The sequence below is a fragment of the Piliocolobus tephrosceles genome, chromosome 17 (assembly GCF_002776525.5).
Source record: "Piliocolobus tephrosceles isolate RC106 chromosome 17, ASM277652v3, whole genome shotgun sequence".
In the NCBI taxonomy this organism is placed as follows: domain Eukaryota; kingdom Metazoa; phylum Chordata; class Mammalia; order Primates; family Cercopithecidae; genus Piliocolobus; species Piliocolobus tephrosceles.
Window position 1 is genome coordinate 51,971,952 of NC_045450.1, and position 18,442 is coordinate 51,990,393.

Sequence of the window (18,442 nt, forward strand, 5' to 3'; positions counted from 1 at the left end):
TGGTGGTTCACACCTGTAATCCCAGCACTTTGAGAGGCCAAGGCAGGTGGATCTTTTGAAGGCAGGAGTTCAAGACCAGCCTGGCCAATAAGGTGAAACCCTGTCTTTACTAAAAATTCAAAAATTAGCCAGGCATGGTGGTATGTGCATGTAATCCCAGCTACTCTGGAGGCTGAGGCACGAGAATCACTTGAGCCCAGGAGGCAGAGGTTGCAGTGAGCTGAGATTGCGCACTGCACTCCAACCTGGGCAACAGCAAAACTCCATCTCAAAAAAAAAAAAAGTCTCTCAAAATCGGGGGATCCATGGAGGAAAATCAGTCCAAGTTCGGCAAGTATTTGTTGGTAGCCTGTGTCAGCTAGGCCCTGGGTACTTCAAGATCAAACAACAAATGTCTGTAGGTCATTCTGAGGTCAACAGGGAGCCAGGTGGGTCAGCAGGGAGACAGTCACATTGGGAGTTAGGGCTTCAGCAGGGAGACAGGTGGGTCTCAGGTGATGTCAAGAGATCTCAGTCAGAGCTAGGCCTGAAGAAGATTCTGGTATCTCTGCTCAGGAATCAGGGGACCAGGATGGGCCATGAGACCACATTGGGGTTGCATTATGGTGGTGGTGTTGGTGGGAGGGTGTAGAGGCAGGGCTTGTCCTGGAAAGTTGGATCTCAGGGTCAAGGTAAGGGGAGAAAGGCAGGGAGGCTCTCAGCACTTTGTGTTCTGGGTGCAGAGGGGACTGGAGGGTAGAGTATGGAAGCAGGGAGCTCTAGTCCTGGGTTCTGCAGGGCCAAAGCAGGAGGCAGAAGACTGGACTTAGTAAGTAGTGAGGATAGTGAGAGAAATATTCGGCAGTCAGACTGGAAAGGACTTGTCTGCAAGCTGGGTGTGGAGTATCAGCATCAATCCTAGGTTTTTCTGCCTGGTTAGGTGGTGAAGCAGATTTGAGAGAAAGACCTTAGTTTGGATAAACGGGGTCTGAACCCGCCTCTGATTTGCCAGGGCTGGAGCTCAGGAGGTCCTGGTTGGGGAGGGCACTCAGAGAGTAGACAGAGTCCTGGGAAAGGCAGGGGAGGAGAGGAGATTCACAGCTGACGTTTGGGGACAGAAGGAGGAGCCTGAGGAGGAGACAGAAGTGTCTGGAGAGGCAGGAGGACACTGAATTCCCTGTGTTGGCCTCCAGGTTCTGTGCTTGCAGAGACGACTGGCGGCTGGAATCAAGGTGAACTTAGACCCCAGCCCGGGTGTTCACTGGGGGCAATGAGAGAGAGGTCACAGGCCGCGAGGGCAGGGGGGAGGGCAGCCCCCATTACTTCTCTCCCCTTACCCCATGCAGCCCCGACAATGGGCAACGCGCAGGAGCGGCCGTCGGAGACTATAGACCGCGAGAGGAAACGCCTGGTCGAGACACTGCAGGCAGACTCAGGGCTGCTGTTGGACGCGCTGTTGGCGCGAGGTGTGCTCACCGGGCCAGAGTACGAGGCATTGGATGCACTGCCTGATGCCGAGCGCAGGGTGCGCCGCCTACTGCTGCTGGTGCAGGGCAAGGGCGAGGCTGCCTGCCAGGAGCTGCTGCACTGTGCCCAGCGTACCGCGGGCGCGCCTGACCCCGCCTGGGACTGGCAGCACGTGGGTCCGGGTAAGCGCTCGGGGCGGGGCCTAGGGCAGAGCGGGGACGGGGCTGGGGCGGACCAAAGGCCCGGGGAGGGCAGGGTTGTCGTCTCCCCTAGAAGTAGGAGAGTGTGAAACCTCGCAGGGGTAAATAGAGCCTCAGTCACTCCCACTTCCGCCCCAGGCTACCGGGACCGCAGCTATGACCCTCCATGCCCAGGCCACTGGACGCCGGAGGCACCCGGCTCGGGGACCACATGCCCCGGGTTGCCCAGAGCTTCAGACTCCGACGAGGCCGGGGTCCTCGAGGGCTGCGAGGCGGTGCAATCCGGGACCCCAGAGGAACCAGAGCCAGAGCTGGAAGCAGAGGCCTCTGAAGAGGCTGAACTGGAGCCAGAGCCAGAGCTGGAACCCGAGCCTGAAGCAGAACCAGAGCCGGAACTGGAGCCAGAACCGGACCCAGAACCTGAGCCCGACTTCGAGGAAGGGGACGAGTCGGAAGGTGTGAGGTCGCCCAAACCCTGAGCCGGCTTGCCGGGAGGGCATGGCCTGGGAAGTGGATGTGGGACCCCAACTCTTTGACCGCTGTTCCCGTCGTCTCTAGATTCCTGAAGGCCAGAACTCTGACTGGCTGTGCCCCGCCCATGCTGGATAGGACCTGGGATGCTGCTGGAGCCGAATGGGATGCCACCAAGGCTCAGTCCAGCCCAGTACTGCTGGAAGTGAATAAACTCCAGAGGGTCCACTGGGACCTGGGCTCGCTCCACAATTCTGGCTGTTTGCCCAGGAACGGAGGGTGGGTACCTCTGAGTCCCAGGGACCTGGGCAGCCCCAAGCCCACCACAAGCATCATCCAGTCCTCAGCCCTAATCTGCCCTTAGGAGTCCAGGCTGCACCCTGGAGATCCCAGACCAATCCCCCTACTGGGACAAGGACCTGACCCTCATGCCCGCATACACAACCCATTTCCCCTCATGAGCCACTTGGCAGCCTGTGTAGGTACCAGCTTAACCCCATGCAAGTCCCTGGGCTGAACATGGAGCAAGGGGAGGGTGACTTCTCTCCACGTAGGGAGGGCTTAGAGCTCACAGCCTTGGGAAGTGAGATTAGAATAGGGGAGCAGAAAGGGACCTTGGGTAGACAGAGGCCACACACATCATTGTCATTACTGTTTTAATTGTCTGGCTTCCCTCTGGACTGGGAGCTCAGTGAGGACTCTGACCAGTAACTTACACAAAAGGAGCTCTATACATATTATAATATATTCACTGACTAAATGAACAAGGACTTTCCAACTGTGTTTCTGAGTTTTACAGATGGGAAAACTAAGGCCAAAGGATAGGAGTGGGGCTCATACAGCTAAGTCTGAAGGGAAACTGGAAGCAGCAACCACCTCTGCACCTCACCTGGTCCAAGAGGGGTTCAGGACTTGGGCCACCAAACTCTAGGGCCTGTCCCTCAGGCGCAATTGCAGCTGCTCCTAGGCTATGCCAACCTCTGCCAGAGACCAGCTGTAAGGGTGTGAGCAAAGACAGGAACAGCAGAGGCCAGTGGAGGGAGTGGGGACAGGGCCAAGGGAGCTCTTGGGCTTGACTCTCAAGGCCTGAATCACTGTATGTGTGTGTGTGTGTGTGTGTGTGTGTGTAATGGGAGTGGGGCTGGGAAAATTGGTGCCTTCTAGGAAGGAATGTCCTGTTCCCCCGCCCACAAAACCTTCAGGAGCTGCTGCTCCCAGTCACAGGAAGTAGACCATATAAATATGGAATAAATACATGACCAGTGACAGAGGCAAAATGTCAGAAAGCAGACCCCAGACCAGCTGGGTCTCTACTACCAGGACCCCAGGCTCAGGCCATCAATCACCCCAGGAGAAGAGATCCCAACCCCTACCAGGACCCAGTGAGAGGTAGACAGCACGACTGCTGAAAGAGCACCAAGGGGCCAGGTGAGGGAAGGGAGACTGGAGTACTGGGACAACCAAAGCCATCTCATGCAAGAACAAGTTTCTATTCCCAAACCACCCCCATCCCCATCAATGCTCAGCTCCCTTCCTGTCCCCATGCCTTCCCTCTGCTCAACAGAGAGCTGGAGGCAGGAGGGGGACTCAGTTTGCCAGACATGCTGTTGCAGGTCCCCAGGCCCCAGGGAGGCTAGCAAGGAACACAAACCCTTTGATGTTGCCACTCCTCCTCAAGGAATGCTCCTGCCCTCCCAACACCCCCAAGAAACACCCAGGCCGTAGAAGCATGGAGCAAACAGCTTCATGTTCTGGGGGCCTATCTGGAGCTTCTGTCCAGGGCCTCTGTCTGCAGCCCTCAACGGACATCAGTCGGGTAGCAGGCGACCCAGCTCTGCCTCATCCAGCCGGTTGGTGGCCATGATGTGCTCTAGCTGCTGCCGGTAGCGTGCCAAGTCCTGCATGAAGTGGGGCACCCGGGTATTATCCAGCACCCCATGGGGCCGCAGGTGGTCCACATCCTCATAGGATACCTGCAGGAGGAAGCTGGGCATCAGGCATAAGCAGTGGCCCCTGGCTTTTAGGTAGCGGGTTCCAGCCCACTGCTTATGGCTCACTGCCCTTTGCTCCAGGACTCCCCTCCTGATCCACAATTAGCTACAACGTTTTATATCTCTAGACTCAATCCTTGGTCTTTGCTCTTTCTCTCAGTAGTTTCTTTTTGTCATAGATGCCCTACAACCCCACTTCTCTCTCTAGCCCAGCCTCTCCCCTCACCTCCGAACATGGACATCCAACTGCTTCCTTAATGTCTTCCCCTGGATAGCCCTCAGGGTGGCCCCATGTCCAACAGTCAACTCCTGAGTGCCAGCTTATGCCAGCTCCACCCTCTTCATAGTCACCCAGGTCAGATTCCAGGGAGGGGGCTTGGACTCTCACCCTCCCATCATGGTAGCCACTGAGTTAAAAGGATTCCCCTCTCTGAAGAGCTCCCCAGCTCGTCCCCTCATCTCCAACCCAATGGCCACTGCCTGATTAGGCCAGACCACCATCCCTTCTGCAGGAGTGACAAGAAAGTCCTCCTCCGTGCCCCTGCACTCCCTTCCCTAGTCCTCTCTCCAATCCACCTCCCATATGACGTCCAGAAGGAGCCTTCTGAAGCAAATATCAGTGTCACTCCTCTGCTTAAAGCTCCTCCCACTCCCCGTTGCTTCAGATGAAGTCTGCTTTCCTCGGCCTGGCACAAATGCCAGTGCCAGGGAGTTGCTCCCTGGCCATTTCTGCAGCCTCCTTCCCCTGGCCTTCCCCTGACGGCTCCCTTGGCCTGGAATGCTCACCTCCTTTGAGATGCAGTATTTACATACACCTGCAGCCTCCGTTAAGCACCTGGTCTTGCTGCCAGTCATTTCATCTCCTGTTCTCACTTCCACCCACACTTCCCCCACCACCAGAGGCCTGGCACCCAGCCCTCGGTCTAGCACCAATCCGAGGCTCAGGGAATTCTACAGCGAGGCAGGGAGCTGGCCGGAACCTCTGAAGGTCCACAGCCCCTCACCTTGCCCAGTGAGGTCAGCAGCGGGAAATCGATGGTTTGGCGATGTCGCAGAATGCGCACGATGCCGTCCAGGTACACCTGGTCCTTGCTGAAACAACCTGGGAGCGCAGGAAGGCAGTGAGACCCCTCGACCGAAGCCCCGCCCCCTCCCAGCCCCCACCCCACTCTAAGCACCTCCCCCGCGCTGGCGCCTACCTGGCAGCGAGGTGTCGGTCTGGCCGCGCTTGGCGCGCACGCAGTACTCCCAGCGCACGTCGGCATCCTGCACGTAGCGCGCCAGGTCCTGGAAGAGCTGACGGAAGGACATGCGCGCGGCGCGGTGGATGGTGTAGTAGAGCAGCGCAGCGCGCCACAAGAACGGCTGCTTGCGGAACAGCACGCTGTGTAGGCTGGCCAGGCCCTCCTCCGTGGGGTTCGCCGGCCGCAGCCCGTACCGCAGCCGGCCCTCCGTGTTGTGCCACGGCTGGCGCGCGTTGTTCACGCCCCGCAGGTAATGGGTGCCTGCGGGGAAGGCGAGGGGAGGCGGCGCTGGGTGGGGCGTTCAGGGACCTGCCTGTGAGCCCAGTCCTGGCCCCGCTCCACCTGGCGGGGCTCTGGCCGCGACACTTCCATCCTCATGCTCCCAAACTCAGGCTCGCACAGAAGCTCTCCCAGCCCCAGGCAGCGTGAAGCTCCTCCTCCGGTGGACTCACACCCAAGGATCCGCAGAGGCTCACATACATGAATTCTCTCCCACCCATCCGCCCCCCGCCCTACACCCACGCACCCACACACGTGCACGAACTCTCCCGAACTGACATTGCCCCCAGCCCTCCTGGGCACAAGAATACATATACCACCCTGCCCAACATCCTGGGTGCCCACATCATCTTGAACAGTCACGCTGATGGCACCCGGTAAAAAACACCTCTTGCCCAGAGCAACAGGATTCTCGAGGAAGAGGGACAGACAGATAGGAATAGCCGTGAGTGCCCTGCACCCTCCTGCCCAGCCTGGCCAGTTCCCTCCTAAACCAGGCGCCCTGTGTCCTCAAGCCAAGTCCATTCCCAGGATCTGGCCTTCCATCCACCCTGGAGGGCCCGCTTGGCGGCTGGCCAGGTGGGACCCTGAGGCTTCTCCTTCTGGCCTGTCAGGGCCTCACCAGCCTTACCCCCACTGTTGAGAGAAGTCAGAGAGGAAGTGGAGAGAGAAAAATATACCCGAAAGGACCAAGAGATAAGGGCGAGCCCAGAGCATGGGCAGGCATGTTCTGGCCTACCTCTGTGAGCCAGAGGGCGGAGGTGGCTGCTCAGGAAGAGAAAGCCCTGACCTCAGAAGGGAAGGGGTAGAAACAAAAGGGGGAGTTATTGGGGCCCCTCCTTCCCACCCCTCCCAGCTCCCAGGCCCCTTTCATGCCTACCCATCCACCCGGATACCCACACCCTGACCTATCTCATGCCGCAGCATGCCCTCCAACCAGTACTGGCGGGCTCCGGTCAGGTTGATCGCCAATGTGGGCCGGCTGTTCTCCACCATCATCACTGCCTGGGACAGCAGGTCCTCACTCAGCTGCACAACAACCTGCAGGTGGCAGTGCTCTGAGCCATGGCCACCAGCTTGGGGCCAGGGTGCAAGTGGACCCAATGATGCCACAGGGCAGCAGGGCCAGACAATTGGCCAGGGCACCCGCCCTTCATCACCTCTGCTCAGAACCAGCTCCCACCTCACTGGGGCAGGGGCAGGAGTGGGTCATGTGTGGAGCTGGACCCGGGATCACCCACAAGACACCCTGATTTGGGGCATGTAGAGGAAGGGCTCTGCAGGCAAGCTCACCTCCCCGACGCAGCCCTCCTTCTGCATGTATTTGCGCACAATGGACCATATCTGGCACTTGGTGAGCAGCTGCCCCCCGGTGGCAGCCTCAAAGTGTTCATAGGTTCCAAACTTCTCCAGAACAGCCTCAATGATGCCAACTGCCTGTACACGGGGCCACAGTGGCTGGTCAGGGCAAGGCCCTTGGGTGGTCAGGGCCAGGGTATGGTGGGGAGGCTGGACTGACCTGATGGATGAACTGTCCAGAGGCCTCACAGTACTTCTCCAGCACAGCTGTGGGCATGGGCTCCTGGTACTCGAACTGTGGATTGTAGGCGTAATGGGACTGGAAGAACTTGTCCCGCTCACGGTCCATATTGGTTGGCCGCAGGGCCACCAACATGCAGGGGCTCTTGCTGGCACTATGGCCTGCATCCCTTTGAGTCTTAGCAATGTGAGGCAGGGAGGCTGCAGGCCGCAGGGTGCCCCCGCCTGGGTTCTGTCCCCGTCCAGGTGGAGGCCGTCCCAGGGTGCCACGTCCCCGCCGGCCAGTACTATTTACAGAGTAGGTGCTCTCACTGCGACGCATGTGGCCACGGTGGCCCAGGTGCATCTGTGAGAAGGGCTGCTGCTCAGGCTGGGGCTGCAGTGCTGGGGGGACTGCCAGAGCCAGGGGCAAGGCCAGGGGCTGAGACCAGGGGTACAGTGGTGGCCCATCTCGGTCTGAGGGCTTCAGCCTATGGCGCAGGGATGGGGGACTGGTAGGCGGGCTGGGGGGTGCCTGATCATATGCCTGAGCCCCGGAGTCCAGCACCATTCTGTCTTGGGGGTCACATCCAGCCGGGTCACTCCAACTCCCAACACTGTTGACCTCTGGGGACACAGAAGGGCATGTGGAGACCAGCATGAGTGGGTGTGACCAAACGACCAGCAGGCCCTGTACTCCACATTGCCTCTGCTGGGCCCTTGGTGGGCCCAGGCTCTGCTACCAGGGGTCTGATTGGCTGCAGCTTCCATTGCCTACAGCAGACTCACCTGAGTATGCTGGGCCAGGGGAAAGCACTTTTGTTTTTGATTTTGCTCTTTGAGATGGGGTCTCGCTCTGTCACCCAAGGTGGAGTGTAGTGCAATGATCGTAGCTCATTGCAGCCTCCAACTCCTGGCCTCAAGTAGTCCTCCCGCCTCAGCCTCCCAAAGTGCTGGAATTAAACGCATGAACCACCGCACCCAGCCGAAAGCAAGAGTTTTAAACACCCACCTAGATGGTGGTTACTGGAATCCTTTCAGCCTGAGCTCCTGAAGGCAAGGACTGAGCCCCTTATTGTGATTCTAACCTCTGTACTCAGCACTCACTTAATCTGGGAGGTGACACAGTGCGGCTTCAGCTGCCTGGGCAGATTAGGTAGGTGAGAAAGCCTCAGGGGCCGCCTTCTGCCTATGGCATCTTCTCAGTGCCACCCCTGCCCACCCACCTGGCTTTACCCACATCATCCTGCCCATTTGGCCTCAGTCAGTTTCAATGTCTGAGGGCCCCATGCTTACGCCAGTACCCCCCAGAATGCCTTCTCTCCTCTGAGCCATCTGTTGAAATCCAAGTTAGAATCTGCTTTTGGGGAACAGAAGGAAGCTTCAGCAAATCCAAGCCAATCCCTGCCTTGTCCCCTATCTGAGGAATCTTTCCAGTGGTCATCCAAAGCCAGTGTCAGGGCGCTCACCCCGACTCTGTTCCAGGACTCAATCCAATCCTGTCTCTCCCCAGAGACTGCCTGGAGACGCTCCAGCTGCTGAGCTTCCTTGCCTGCTCAGCGACTCACTTCCATCACTTCCTACATCATCAATCTCTTCCTCTCTACTGGAGTCTTTCCATCAGCATAAACACATGCTGTTATTTCTCCATCTTAAAAAACAAAACAAAACCCTCACTAGAACCCACACTCCTCCAGCTACAGCCCCACTGCATCTTCCTCCATCTGCTGCTATTGCAGCACATACCTGGAGTCATCTATACCCAGTCTGCAGTTCCTTCTTTCCTGTTCTCTCTTAAATACACTCCAATTAGCCCTTTGCTCCTGGCACTCCATCCAAATTGATCTAATCAAGGTCACCAATGACCAGCAATGACCTTCATATTGATCAGCACCCGATACAGTTAATCACTGCATCCTGGAGGCCAGGCAGGGTGGCTCACACCTGTAATCCCAGCACTTTGGGAAGCTGAGGTGGGCGGGTCACCTGAGGTTGGGAGTTTTAGACCAGCATGACCAACATGGAGAAACCCCATCTCTACTAAAAATACAAAATTAGCTGGGCATGGTGGCATATGTCTGTAATCCTAGCCACTCGGGAGGCTGAGGTAAGAGAATCGCTTGAACCTGGGAGGCGGAGGTTGCAGTGAGCCAAGATTGCACCACTGCACTCCAGCCTGGGCAACCGCAGCGAAACTCTGTCTCAAAAAAAAAAAAAAAAAAAAAAAAAAATCACTGCATCCTGGAAACATGCTGTCCACTTGGTTTTCCAAAGACACTCAAACTTAGTTCTCCTCCTACTTTGCTGGTCATCCCTATCTCCCTGACCTCTTAACACTGTAACGCTCCAGGACTTGTCTATGGAAACTTCTCCATTTATGTTCACTCCCTAGGTGTTCTCATCCACTCTCGTGGTTTTAAATACAATAGCTCAGACTTCTTCCATAAAAACTTTAGACCAGTGTTGCCAATTTCAGTGCAATTTGATATAGTGTCTATTTGCCCAGGCTGGTCTTGAATTCCTGGCCTCAAGCGATCTTCCCACCTCAGCTTTCCAAGTAGCTGGAACCAAAGGCGCTGTTGTCACTTGAATGTTTAACAGGCATATCAAACAGAATATGTCCTCTGTCTGGGATGTTCCTCCCCCTATATAATAGCATGGGTCACTTTCTCACTTTCCTCAAATCTCTGCATCAATACCATGTTATTAGAAAAGCCTCTCTAACACACCCTCTATAAAGTAGTAAACCTCCTCTCCCCTCTCCACTATCTTCCCTTCCCCAAATTATTGTTCTCTCTAGCAGTCATCACCATCACTTCAGTACACTTTATATTTGAATGATAGGTATATTGATAGTTATCTGTTTTATCCTTTCCAACATTCACACCTATGTCCCCAGAACCCAGAACAGTGCCTGGCCCGCAGCAGTTGCTCAACAAATAAATGAATCCAAGAGCCCTTCTTTCAGAACTAGAATTATTCCTTCCCTGCACTTTGCTTCCCTATCTAGACCTCATCTTCCCCCTCTCCACTCCCCTCTACCCTGCCTAATGACCAGCTGCTTGAAAAGACTTCAGGTCCCAGGTTTCACTCCCTTTAACTAACTGTACACTTTTTTGGACTCCTCACCCCTTTACAGGCTTCTGCCTGGCCCAGTCCCCTCCATCTCCCCTTCTTTCATTCGACATACCTCCTCGAAATTACCAGAATACGCCTGTTTCTTTCACGTCTCAGGTCCTTCCGCCAAGAATGCCTTTGCAATATATTCCTGGAGCAAACTCAACCATTCTTCAAGGCTCAGTTTAGGCCTCACTTCCTCCAGGAAGCCTTCCCCGCGTCTAGTGTCCCACCGCTTCGGTGACTTCTTTACTCAGAGCTGTCACTGTCGGAGCCTAGGTCCGAGTTCTCACCATCCCCTGAACTCCCCGAAGGCAGGAACGGGGTCTGATTCAACCCCCTGTACCAAGCACCCAGCACTAGGTGCATAATGAATGAAGGATGGATGGGGGAGGAGCCCCCGACTACTAAAGGCGGGGTCTGGTGACAAATGAGAGGGTGTGGCCTGTGCGGATAAGAAGCCCCGGGAGAGGACAAGGTGAAGAGCCAATGGGGAACCAGAAATTGAGGAGGGGCGTGACCTGCAGCCAATAAGCGGTGGGGGACAAGGCGAAGGGCGTGTCCAATGGAGGGTGGGGCCAGGAGACAATGGAGTGGAGGGTTCCCCGGAAGATCAGGAAAGGTCGCGTCGCGCGCCTCCTCCCGGCCTTTGGGGGGGTCCGTCCGCGTGCGGTGCCCCCACCTGTTCGCCCTTCTTCTTGCCGCCCGCCGCTCCCGCTCTGCTACACCAGCCACCGGCCGCTCAGCCGGCGGGAGCCGACGCCGATGACGTACGTCCTCGGGCGCGCGCACGCTCTGACGAAAGCGGGGAGCTTCTTGTCCGTCTCCGCGGGGGCGCGCCCCCGAAGCCACTGGGAGTGAAGCCAGGCAGGGCTGAGGGGGCGGTGTTCGCGGTCCTGGGCCCGCCCCCTTCCCAAGGCCCCAGCGAGTTACTGGGCTTCAGGGGCTCCCAGGTGGCCAGGGCGGCCGAGACTCTTGCTCACGGCCTGGGCGCGGAGACGTGGGGGCGTAGCCCGCGGCCTCGGGAACGCAGTCTGCACAGAGGGCGAATGCCTGCATAGGCGGGGCGCAGCCCGTGTACCAGGTCGGGAGCCAGGATACTTTAAGCGTGTCACTGTGCAAGGATTCTCTGAACCCTCGTGGGCATTTTTATTCCATCCCACCTTCCCCAACACACACACACTCAGGCGTCCGGGAGCCGTGATTTATTCTGAGAGCAGCAGGGCTCGGGCGCAGGACCCCGAGGGCAGGCAGGAGGCCGGCGCGGGCGCGGGGGCGGGCACTAGGCTGAAGAGGGCGCGGCGGCTAGCGCGGGGCGAGGGCGGCAGCGCAGCCTGAAGCGAGCTGAGAGCGACCAGTTGCTGCTCCCGGGACAAGTCACCGCGCAGGCCCAAGAGGGCGGAGACGTGGTCCTCGCTGCCAGGGCACCAAGGAGGCGTGTCAGCCCCGTTCTCCCCGCCCTCCGGCTTCTCCTCCCTCCTGGACCCCCGTCCGCACCTCACGTCGGGAAACTGTTGCTGCAGGCCAGCCACCTCCAGGCCCAGCAGTGCGGGGTCACGGAGGTTTAGCAGCTCCCTCAGGGCGAGCAGCACCGGCGCGCACTGCGCGTTCTCCTCCAGGCCCTGAGCACGTCGGGGTAGGGTCTCGCGCCAGCCCTCGTCTCCCACCCAACCACTGAGACTCTCGCCCGTCTGCCCGCCAAGAAGCTCTCACCAAACCGAGGAAAAGCTGCTGAAGCTGGGCAGCATCGTGCCGCAGGCGCTCGGCCGCCTGGGTCCTCTCGTCGGCTCCGCGGCACACCAGGCGGCCTTGCATCAGCGCGCGTAGGTACTGGAGCACCACGGCGCGCTCGGCCTCAGCCAGTAGCAGCTGCGGGGAGGCAATCAGGTGGGTGCAGGTCGCCTCTCTCACCCGCGCCGCCCCTTCCCCAGCCTTTTCCCCCAACGCACCTGAACCGTGGGGTTCCGCACGCGCCCGAAGTCCTGGCAGAAGCGCCCTGTCCGTTCGCACACACTTTCCAGCAGCTCAGGGCTCGACAGCCACTGGCGCGAGGGCAGGTCCGCGAACAGGGGCTGGGGAAATGATCCACACCTGGCATTGCCGCGGAGACCCCCCATTGTACGCTGTACCGCCAACTCTCCACCTCCTTCTCCCATCCTGACCTGAAGGAGGCCTCACCTGGAGCTCCGCCTGCAGCGCCTCCAACACCAGGCGGCAGATCCTCCTCTGTAACTTGTCCAGCGCAGCTTCCACCGGAGCCAAGGCCCCTGAAGGCGCCCCGTCCAGCTGCAGGACAGACACTGAGGAGCTGGACCGAGCAAAACTACGGCTTCAGGACCAAGGCCAAGGCCCGCATGGCCCTCGGTGGTCCAGCCCCTCCGGCGCCACCTTGTGGGGCAAGTGTTTGATGGGCGGGAGCGAGAACAGCGGCTCCCTGCACTTCTGGTCTCAGGCATGGACCAGGGCTGGGAGGCGGCGCTCGGCGAGCTACAAAGGACACAGCCCAGCGGGATCTGCCTCTAATTCGTGGTGCGACCTTGAGCGAAACATTCTTTCTGTTTCTGTTTCCTCATTCGTAAAGGGAGGGAACTATCCCAGTGAGGAGGGAGTAAAAATCATCACTAACTTGTTTTCCTTGCCCCCACCAAAAAGAACATACCACCCAAGAGGAAGGGAGTGTGTGTGTGTGTGTACACACAGCTGTAACCCCAGATATTACTGGCACAGAGTAGGGCCTTGAAATATTTGCTGGACGAACGAACAATTGACATCATGTGTCAGGCACTATGGTAGGCACTTGACATGTTATCTCATGTGATTCTCGGAACATTCCATTAGTACCCACATAATACTAATGAGAAAAGTGAGATTCAGAGAGATTAGGTAACCCATCCAAGGTCACATAACTAGTAATTAGCAGAACTAGAATTGGAACCCCAGGCGATGTAAGTCCAAAGTCCCTAGTGTCCTAGTGTGGGCTGGGCCCATACATAATAGGTACTCAATAGGGAGTTAGTGAAGGTGGGGTTCCCCGGGGGCCTTCTGGTACCTGAGTGCTGACTGATGGTTGAGGGCGGCCAGTAGGTAGGGCACGTAATGAGGGGCCATTGCTTTCCCCCTGAGGTGGTCTCGGGAGAATCGGATCAGAGCATCACTGAAGCTGCAAAGGGCAGAGGTGGCTCCTGGACTTGCTGCTATGCTGGCACCCCCACAGCCCCAGTCCCTGGTACACCTGTCCCACCTCCAAGATACCCAAGTCCTTGTTTGAAAGAGCCCTTTCCCTGTGATATGTCTTATTCACTCAGAGTCCCTTTCGGCTGCCTGGGGAGCAGGGATAGGGATCAGTGCCTTGACAGACCTCCTTAGGAATGTGCCCAGTTCTGACAGTGCCATGCCATGCACTCGCTGTTGTAGTGACTCACTGACCAGGCTGGCCACATGAATGTTCTCTTCCAGGATCTGCAGGCAGAAATGAGCAGCCATCAGCAAAGCCTCCCTCCTTTCTCTCCTCCCCATTGCCCCATGGAGGGTGCCTACCTGGCCACTTCCCACCTACCTGCAGCACGATGGCTGGCATTGGTGAGTAATAGGAGCCAGACGGGTCCGTGTTGGGCCCCTGCTCCCGGCCCCACTCAGCTACCTCCCCATCCAGCGCATTCTGCAGCCACTGGGACACACTTGCCTGGAGGGAGGGGCCAGGGGCAAAGGAATGTAGCAGGGATCTGACCCTGCCAGAGATGGGTAGACATTCCATTCTGCAGATAAAGGCCCACAGCAGATGCATAGGACTGCTCTGGACCTTTCTGTCAACTACTCACCTGGACGTTGGCCACAAATGTTGCCTCCAGCTGCTCAATGTTCTCCAAGGTCAGGAGGGGCTCCAGCTGTGACACATCAGCCTCAGGCCCCAACTCCAGGCTCCCCATCATTTCCTGCCTGGAGATGGATGGCCTGGTGTCACACCAAGCCCCCAGCCTCTGATCCCCCACGTCCCGCCGCCCCAAAGGCACTGACCCCAGGTACACATGCAGTGCCCAGTGCAGCAAGGCGAAGGCATCCGCAGCTTCCAGCTCCGGCCCTGCAAGGAGGTGCTGCAGGCTGCGGCGCAGACCGCTATGCAGTGTGTGGGCCCATAGCTGGACCACATTGTACTGCGGCGGGCAGCAAGGTGCTACTAGTGCCTCAGCTGTGGCCAACTCAACTGGCAGGGCCACTCGCAGAGCCTCCAGCCACCCTGGTAGGGCCCCTGGCGCAGGCAGCAGAGGTGACCCAAAGTGGGTCTGCTCCAGGCCCTCCTGTAGCGCTCTCAGACAGCGCTGCCGCCAGTCCCGGGGGACCTGGCCCAGGGGGGTTGTTCGTCCAGTCTCCACCTCCGCCACACGCACAGCAGCCACCAGCAGGGCTGGGTCCTCCCGTGCCAGCTTCCCCGCGGCCCCTGCAGCTGCTTCCAGAGCCTGGCCCAGTGCCTCGAACAGAAGGTCCAGCCCCTGGAAGACTGGCAACTCCAGGCCCCCCAGGGGTGCCCACGTATCCTCTCGCAGCTGCTCCAGCTCCCGAAGGCTCACATATGCCTCCAAGAACTGTTGGGCATCAATCAGGGTCTGTGTGTGGGCCACTGCAGCTGGCACTAATGAGAGTGGAAAGGAGATGGCCCTGGGTCTCAGCCTTCCCACCGCCTCAATGTGTACAGCAGGGGATACTGAGGCCCAGGGCTGGGGTGATATATAAAATATTTAATAACCAGTAGAGTAGAGTAAGCTGGGCACAGTGGCTCATGCCTGTAATCCCAGCACTTCGGGAGGCCAAGGTGGGTGGATCACTTGAGGTCAGGAGTTTGAGACCAGCCTGGCCAACATGGTGAAATCCCATCTCTACTAAAAATACAAAAATTAGACAGGCATAGTGGCCTGTAATCCCAGCTACTTGGGAGGCTGAGGCAGGAGGATCGCTTGAACCTGGGATATGGAGGTTGCAGTGAACTGAGATCGCACCACTCCAGCCTGGGCTATAGAGTGAGACTGTCTCACAAACAAAACAAAACAAAACATGAACAAAAAACCATAAATACATTTTAAAAAATAACCAGTAGAGTACTGGCCAATCTAAGAGGATCTTGGCAATGTCCTGGTGGGCCAGAGGTCAACCCATGAGCTCATGGAATATGAGGAAGCTGAGGATCCTGGAGGGAAGGCAAGGGAGATCGGGGGGTCCTGCCAGTACTCACTCAGCCACTCTGTAGGGAAAAGTTTCAATATACTGATAACCAGGTAGCCAGAGTCACGTGACTGGGTGTCCGTCCTGACTCAAGCATCCCACATGTGGGAATCCCAGGATAAGCTGATTTGCACCCTGCCTCATAGGCCATGGGAAGCCCGGGCTACTCTCTGGGAGGTACCTGGTGTGCCTCTCTATGCAGTTCCCCATCTAGTGCCCCAGCCCCTTCATTAGGGATGGGTGTTTGTGGACTGACTATTGGAGGCTGAGGCCCAGGTTCCCTGCACGCTCACCTGCCCGCAGCCGAGGCAGCAAGTGAGACAGGGCCTGCAGTTGCTTGTACTGGGCAACCCGCTCCCGTAGAGGCTCCAGAGTCCGTAAGGCCTGGGACATGCCCTGGAGCAACCCACGGGCCTGGCTCAGGGCCTCCCGGGTTCCCTGCACCGCCTCAATGGCCCGGGCCAGCTGCCACACACCAGTCTGCACGCCTTCCAGGTATGACTGCACCACTGACTGTGGAGAGATGGAGCCAGTGAGACCAGGCCAGCCCTGCAGCACAGTCCCAGCACCGGTACCCCCCGCCCCATGCCCACCTTGAGGCGTGCTTCCAGGGAGCAGGTACGCTGCACCTCGCGGCTGCGGTACTGGCCTAGCCTGGCCAGCTGCTCCGGCCGGTAGAAGATGCCCGAGGCCCACTTAAGCGCTGCACCCCGGGCCAGCTGCTCTGCCCGCTCCTGCTCCGGCCACTCAGGCCCTGGGCAGGAAGAGCCTGGGCAGCTGTGTAGTCAGGGAAGGAGGGCCCAATGCCCCCAGTCCCAGCTTTCTTATTTATTTATTTGTTTGTTTATTGAGACGGAGTCTCGCTCTGTTGCCCAGGCTGGAGTGCAGTGGTGCAATCTCGGTTCCCTGCAACCTCCGCCTCCCAGGTTCAAGCGATTCTCCTGCCTCAGCCTCCCAAGGAGCTGGGATTACAGGCGTGCGCCATCACGCCCAGCTAGTTTTTGTATTTTCAGTAGAGACGGGGTTTCACTATATTGGCCAGGTTGGTTTCGAGCTCCTGACCTCAGGTCACCCGCCCATCTTGACCTCCCAAAGTGTTGGGATTACAGGCGTGAGCCACTGCACCCAGCCAGTCCCATCTTTGTTGCCATCATTCCTCCCCCAGTCCACCCAGAAGGTTCATACCAGGGGACAACTCTGGCTGCATCTCATCCTTGGCTGCTGAGTCCATTGCCGGCCTGGAGGAGCCAGAGCTGAGGTGGGTCCAGAGCAAGCAGGCAGAGTAGATGCCCCCCTGAGCTGCTGCCTCTGTCTAAGCCCTTCTGAGAAGGAGGAAGGAGGTTCTTCCTGGCCCTCTCAGGAAGTGAGAGGGAGGGGGTGTGATGCGGAGGGCACCTGGGAGGCTTTGCTTGCTAGGTTTCCCAGTCGTGCCCCCTGCAGATGTCAAATGAGTCAGGGTGGGCACAGGCCTCCACTGGACCCTGGTTCTGCTCTGAGCTGCACAGGACAGTTTGATACAAAACTTACCAGATTTGATCAGGCGTCCAGTTCTCCCTCCGCAAATGACCTTGGCCTTGAGAACAGCCCTCTCCCCCGATGCAGCTGGGCACGGCTGCCACTTGCTCACAGGGCCTGGGCAACTCCAGCTGACTCCAGTGTGCAGCTGAATTCCTCTCCCCAAAGAAATCTCTCTCCCACTCCCCAGCCCAGAAGCCCCTTCTTCCCACCAACGCTCCTCCCTCCCCAAGGCCATCAACAGAAAGGAAGGAAGCTGAGTCGCTGGCATTTTATTCCCAACAGGAAAGAGTGTCTGCACAGAGGGTGGGGAGGGCTGGGCGACACTTCCCTGAGGGGTGGAGGGGTGGGGTGTACTTGTATTCAACCAGTCTTGACCAGCCCACCCAGAACCTCTTAGTGCTCAGGAGAGGAGACAGGGATTTGCTAGACTTGGCCTCAAGCTGGGGTGGTGGGCAGGGTGTGCAGATATGGATGCAGACGACATCAACAGCACAGGATGAAAACTGTGTTGGTCAGCTTCCGAGGAGGATGTGTACCTCTGCGGAGGAGTGAGAGGTGGCAGGCTGCTGTGAAGAGGGGTGTGGTGGGGGATGGCAGGAGAGGGTCATGAAAGCTGTGTTTATCTTTTTTGTTTTAGACAGGGTCTCGATCTGTCACCAAGGCTGGAGTACAGTGGCACCATCATAGCTCACGGCAGCCTTCTGGGCTCAAGTGATCTGCCTGCCTCAGCCTCCCGAAGTGTTGGGATTACAGGTGTGAGTCACCGCAACTGGGCAGCTGTGTTTATCTTGAGAGTTATAGGGAGCCAGGGAAGGGATTATAAGGTGGTAATAATTTAGTGGATGTTCAGTCCACCACCCAAATCCACCCTTCAGGACAGAAGCACTCATTCTCCAGCTGCCAGGAGTATAGACTGCTGAGATCACACCACTGAGTCTCTCAGTCAATATTGGGGTGCAAAAGCATGGTACCATCACGTGAACAAAAACTTTTCAGAAGTGCAACCCCAATTTCAGAGATCCTAGTGGCATAGGCTGAGGCCTATAATATAATTGCATCTGCCCAATTCTGCTTGTCTTACTCCCTTAAAGGTGTGGATCCTGACCAGGTGTGATGGCTCATGCTGTCATCCCAGCATTGTGGGAGGCTGAGGTCTGAGGATCGCTTGAGCCCATGAGTTCGAGACTAGCCTGGGCAATATAGTGAGACTCTCATCTCTACAAAAACTAAAAATAAATGAGCCGGGCATGGTGTGTGCATGCCTGTGGTCCTAGCTACTTGGGAGGCTGAGGTGGGAGAATCGCCTGGGCCCAGGAAGCTGAGACAGCATTGATCTTGCCACTGCACTCCAGCCTGGGCAACAGAGTGAGACCCTGTCTCAAAAAAAAAAAAAAAAAAAAAAAAGAAGTGTGGATCCGCAACAAACTTGCTGCAAAACCCTGTC

At 57.6% G+C, this 18,442-nt stretch overlaps 3 protein-coding genes across 10 annotated transcripts in view; 1 reads left to right on the plus strand and 2 right to left on the minus strand.

Annotated features, from left to right (window-relative positions):
• The window catches only part of NOL3 (nucleolar protein 3), a 5,593-nt gene extending 2,698 nt beyond the window's left edge, over positions 1–2,895 (plus strand). The window contains exons 2-5 of one of the 2 annotated variants that reach the window (XM_023210146.1): positions 1,173–1,211; positions 1,326–1,628; positions 1,785–2,102; positions 2,205–2,895. In XM_023210146.1, coding sequence (XP_023065914.1) covers positions 1,334–1,628; positions 1,785–2,102; positions 2,205–2,212 — 621 coding nt within the window. In that variant the 5' untranslated portion in view covers positions 1,173–1,211; positions 1,326–1,333 and the 3' untranslated portion in view covers positions 2,213–2,895. The remainder of the gene's footprint in view (positions 1–1,172; positions 1,212–1,325; positions 1,629–1,784; positions 2,103–2,204) is intronic. The other variant, XM_023210145.3, reaches the window with a different exon arrangement.
• Positions 2,757–11,427, minus strand: KIAA0895L (KIAA0895 like). 6 transcript variants are annotated; one of them, XM_031934463.1, is made up of 9 exons: positions 10,340–11,427; positions 8,619–8,800; positions 7,151–7,776; positions 6,925–7,068; positions 6,540–6,672; positions 6,371–6,421; positions 5,308–5,613; positions 5,113–5,210; positions 2,757–4,090 (listed from the first exon to the last, which is right to left on the minus strand). In XM_031934463.1, the coding sequence occupies exons 3-9, from the start codon at positions 7,718–7,720 to the stop codon at positions 3,926–3,928; spliced, it is 1,467 nt and encodes a 488-aa protein (XP_031790323.1). In that variant the 5' UTR covers positions 7,721–7,776; positions 8,619–8,800; positions 10,340–11,427; the 3' UTR covers positions 2,757–3,925. The 6 variants fall into 6 exon arrangements, with proteins under 6 accessions (XP_031790323.1, XP_023065908.1, XP_023065912.1 ...); XM_023210140.3 differs by having other exon boundaries at positions 8,162–8,800; XM_023210144.3 differs by lacking the exon at positions 8,619–8,800 and having other exon boundaries at positions 6,371–6,416; positions 10,340–11,426.
• A 29-nt stretch (positions 11,428–11,456) lies between these two features.
• Positions 11,457–16,823, minus strand: EXOC3L1 (exocyst complex component 3 like 1). Of its 2 annotated transcripts, XM_023210137.1 has the most exons (13): positions 16,666–16,711; positions 16,074–16,234; positions 15,774–15,993; positions 14,281–14,893; positions 14,085–14,202; positions 13,823–13,948; positions 13,625–13,725; positions 13,316–13,426; positions 12,445–12,574; positions 12,216–12,338; positions 11,980–12,135; positions 11,764–11,888; positions 11,457–11,682 (listed from the first exon to the last, which is right to left on the minus strand). In XM_023210137.1, the coding sequence occupies exons 1-13, from the start codon at positions 16,709–16,711 to the stop codon at positions 11,472–11,474; spliced, it is 2,241 nt and encodes a 746-aa protein (XP_023065905.1). In that variant the 3' UTR covers positions 11,457–11,471. The 2 variants fall into 2 exon arrangements, with proteins under 2 accessions (XP_023065905.1, XP_023065904.1); XM_023210136.3 differs by having other exon boundaries at positions 11,457–11,888; positions 16,666–16,823.
• Between the last annotated feature and the right edge of the window lie 1,619 nt (positions 16,824–18,442).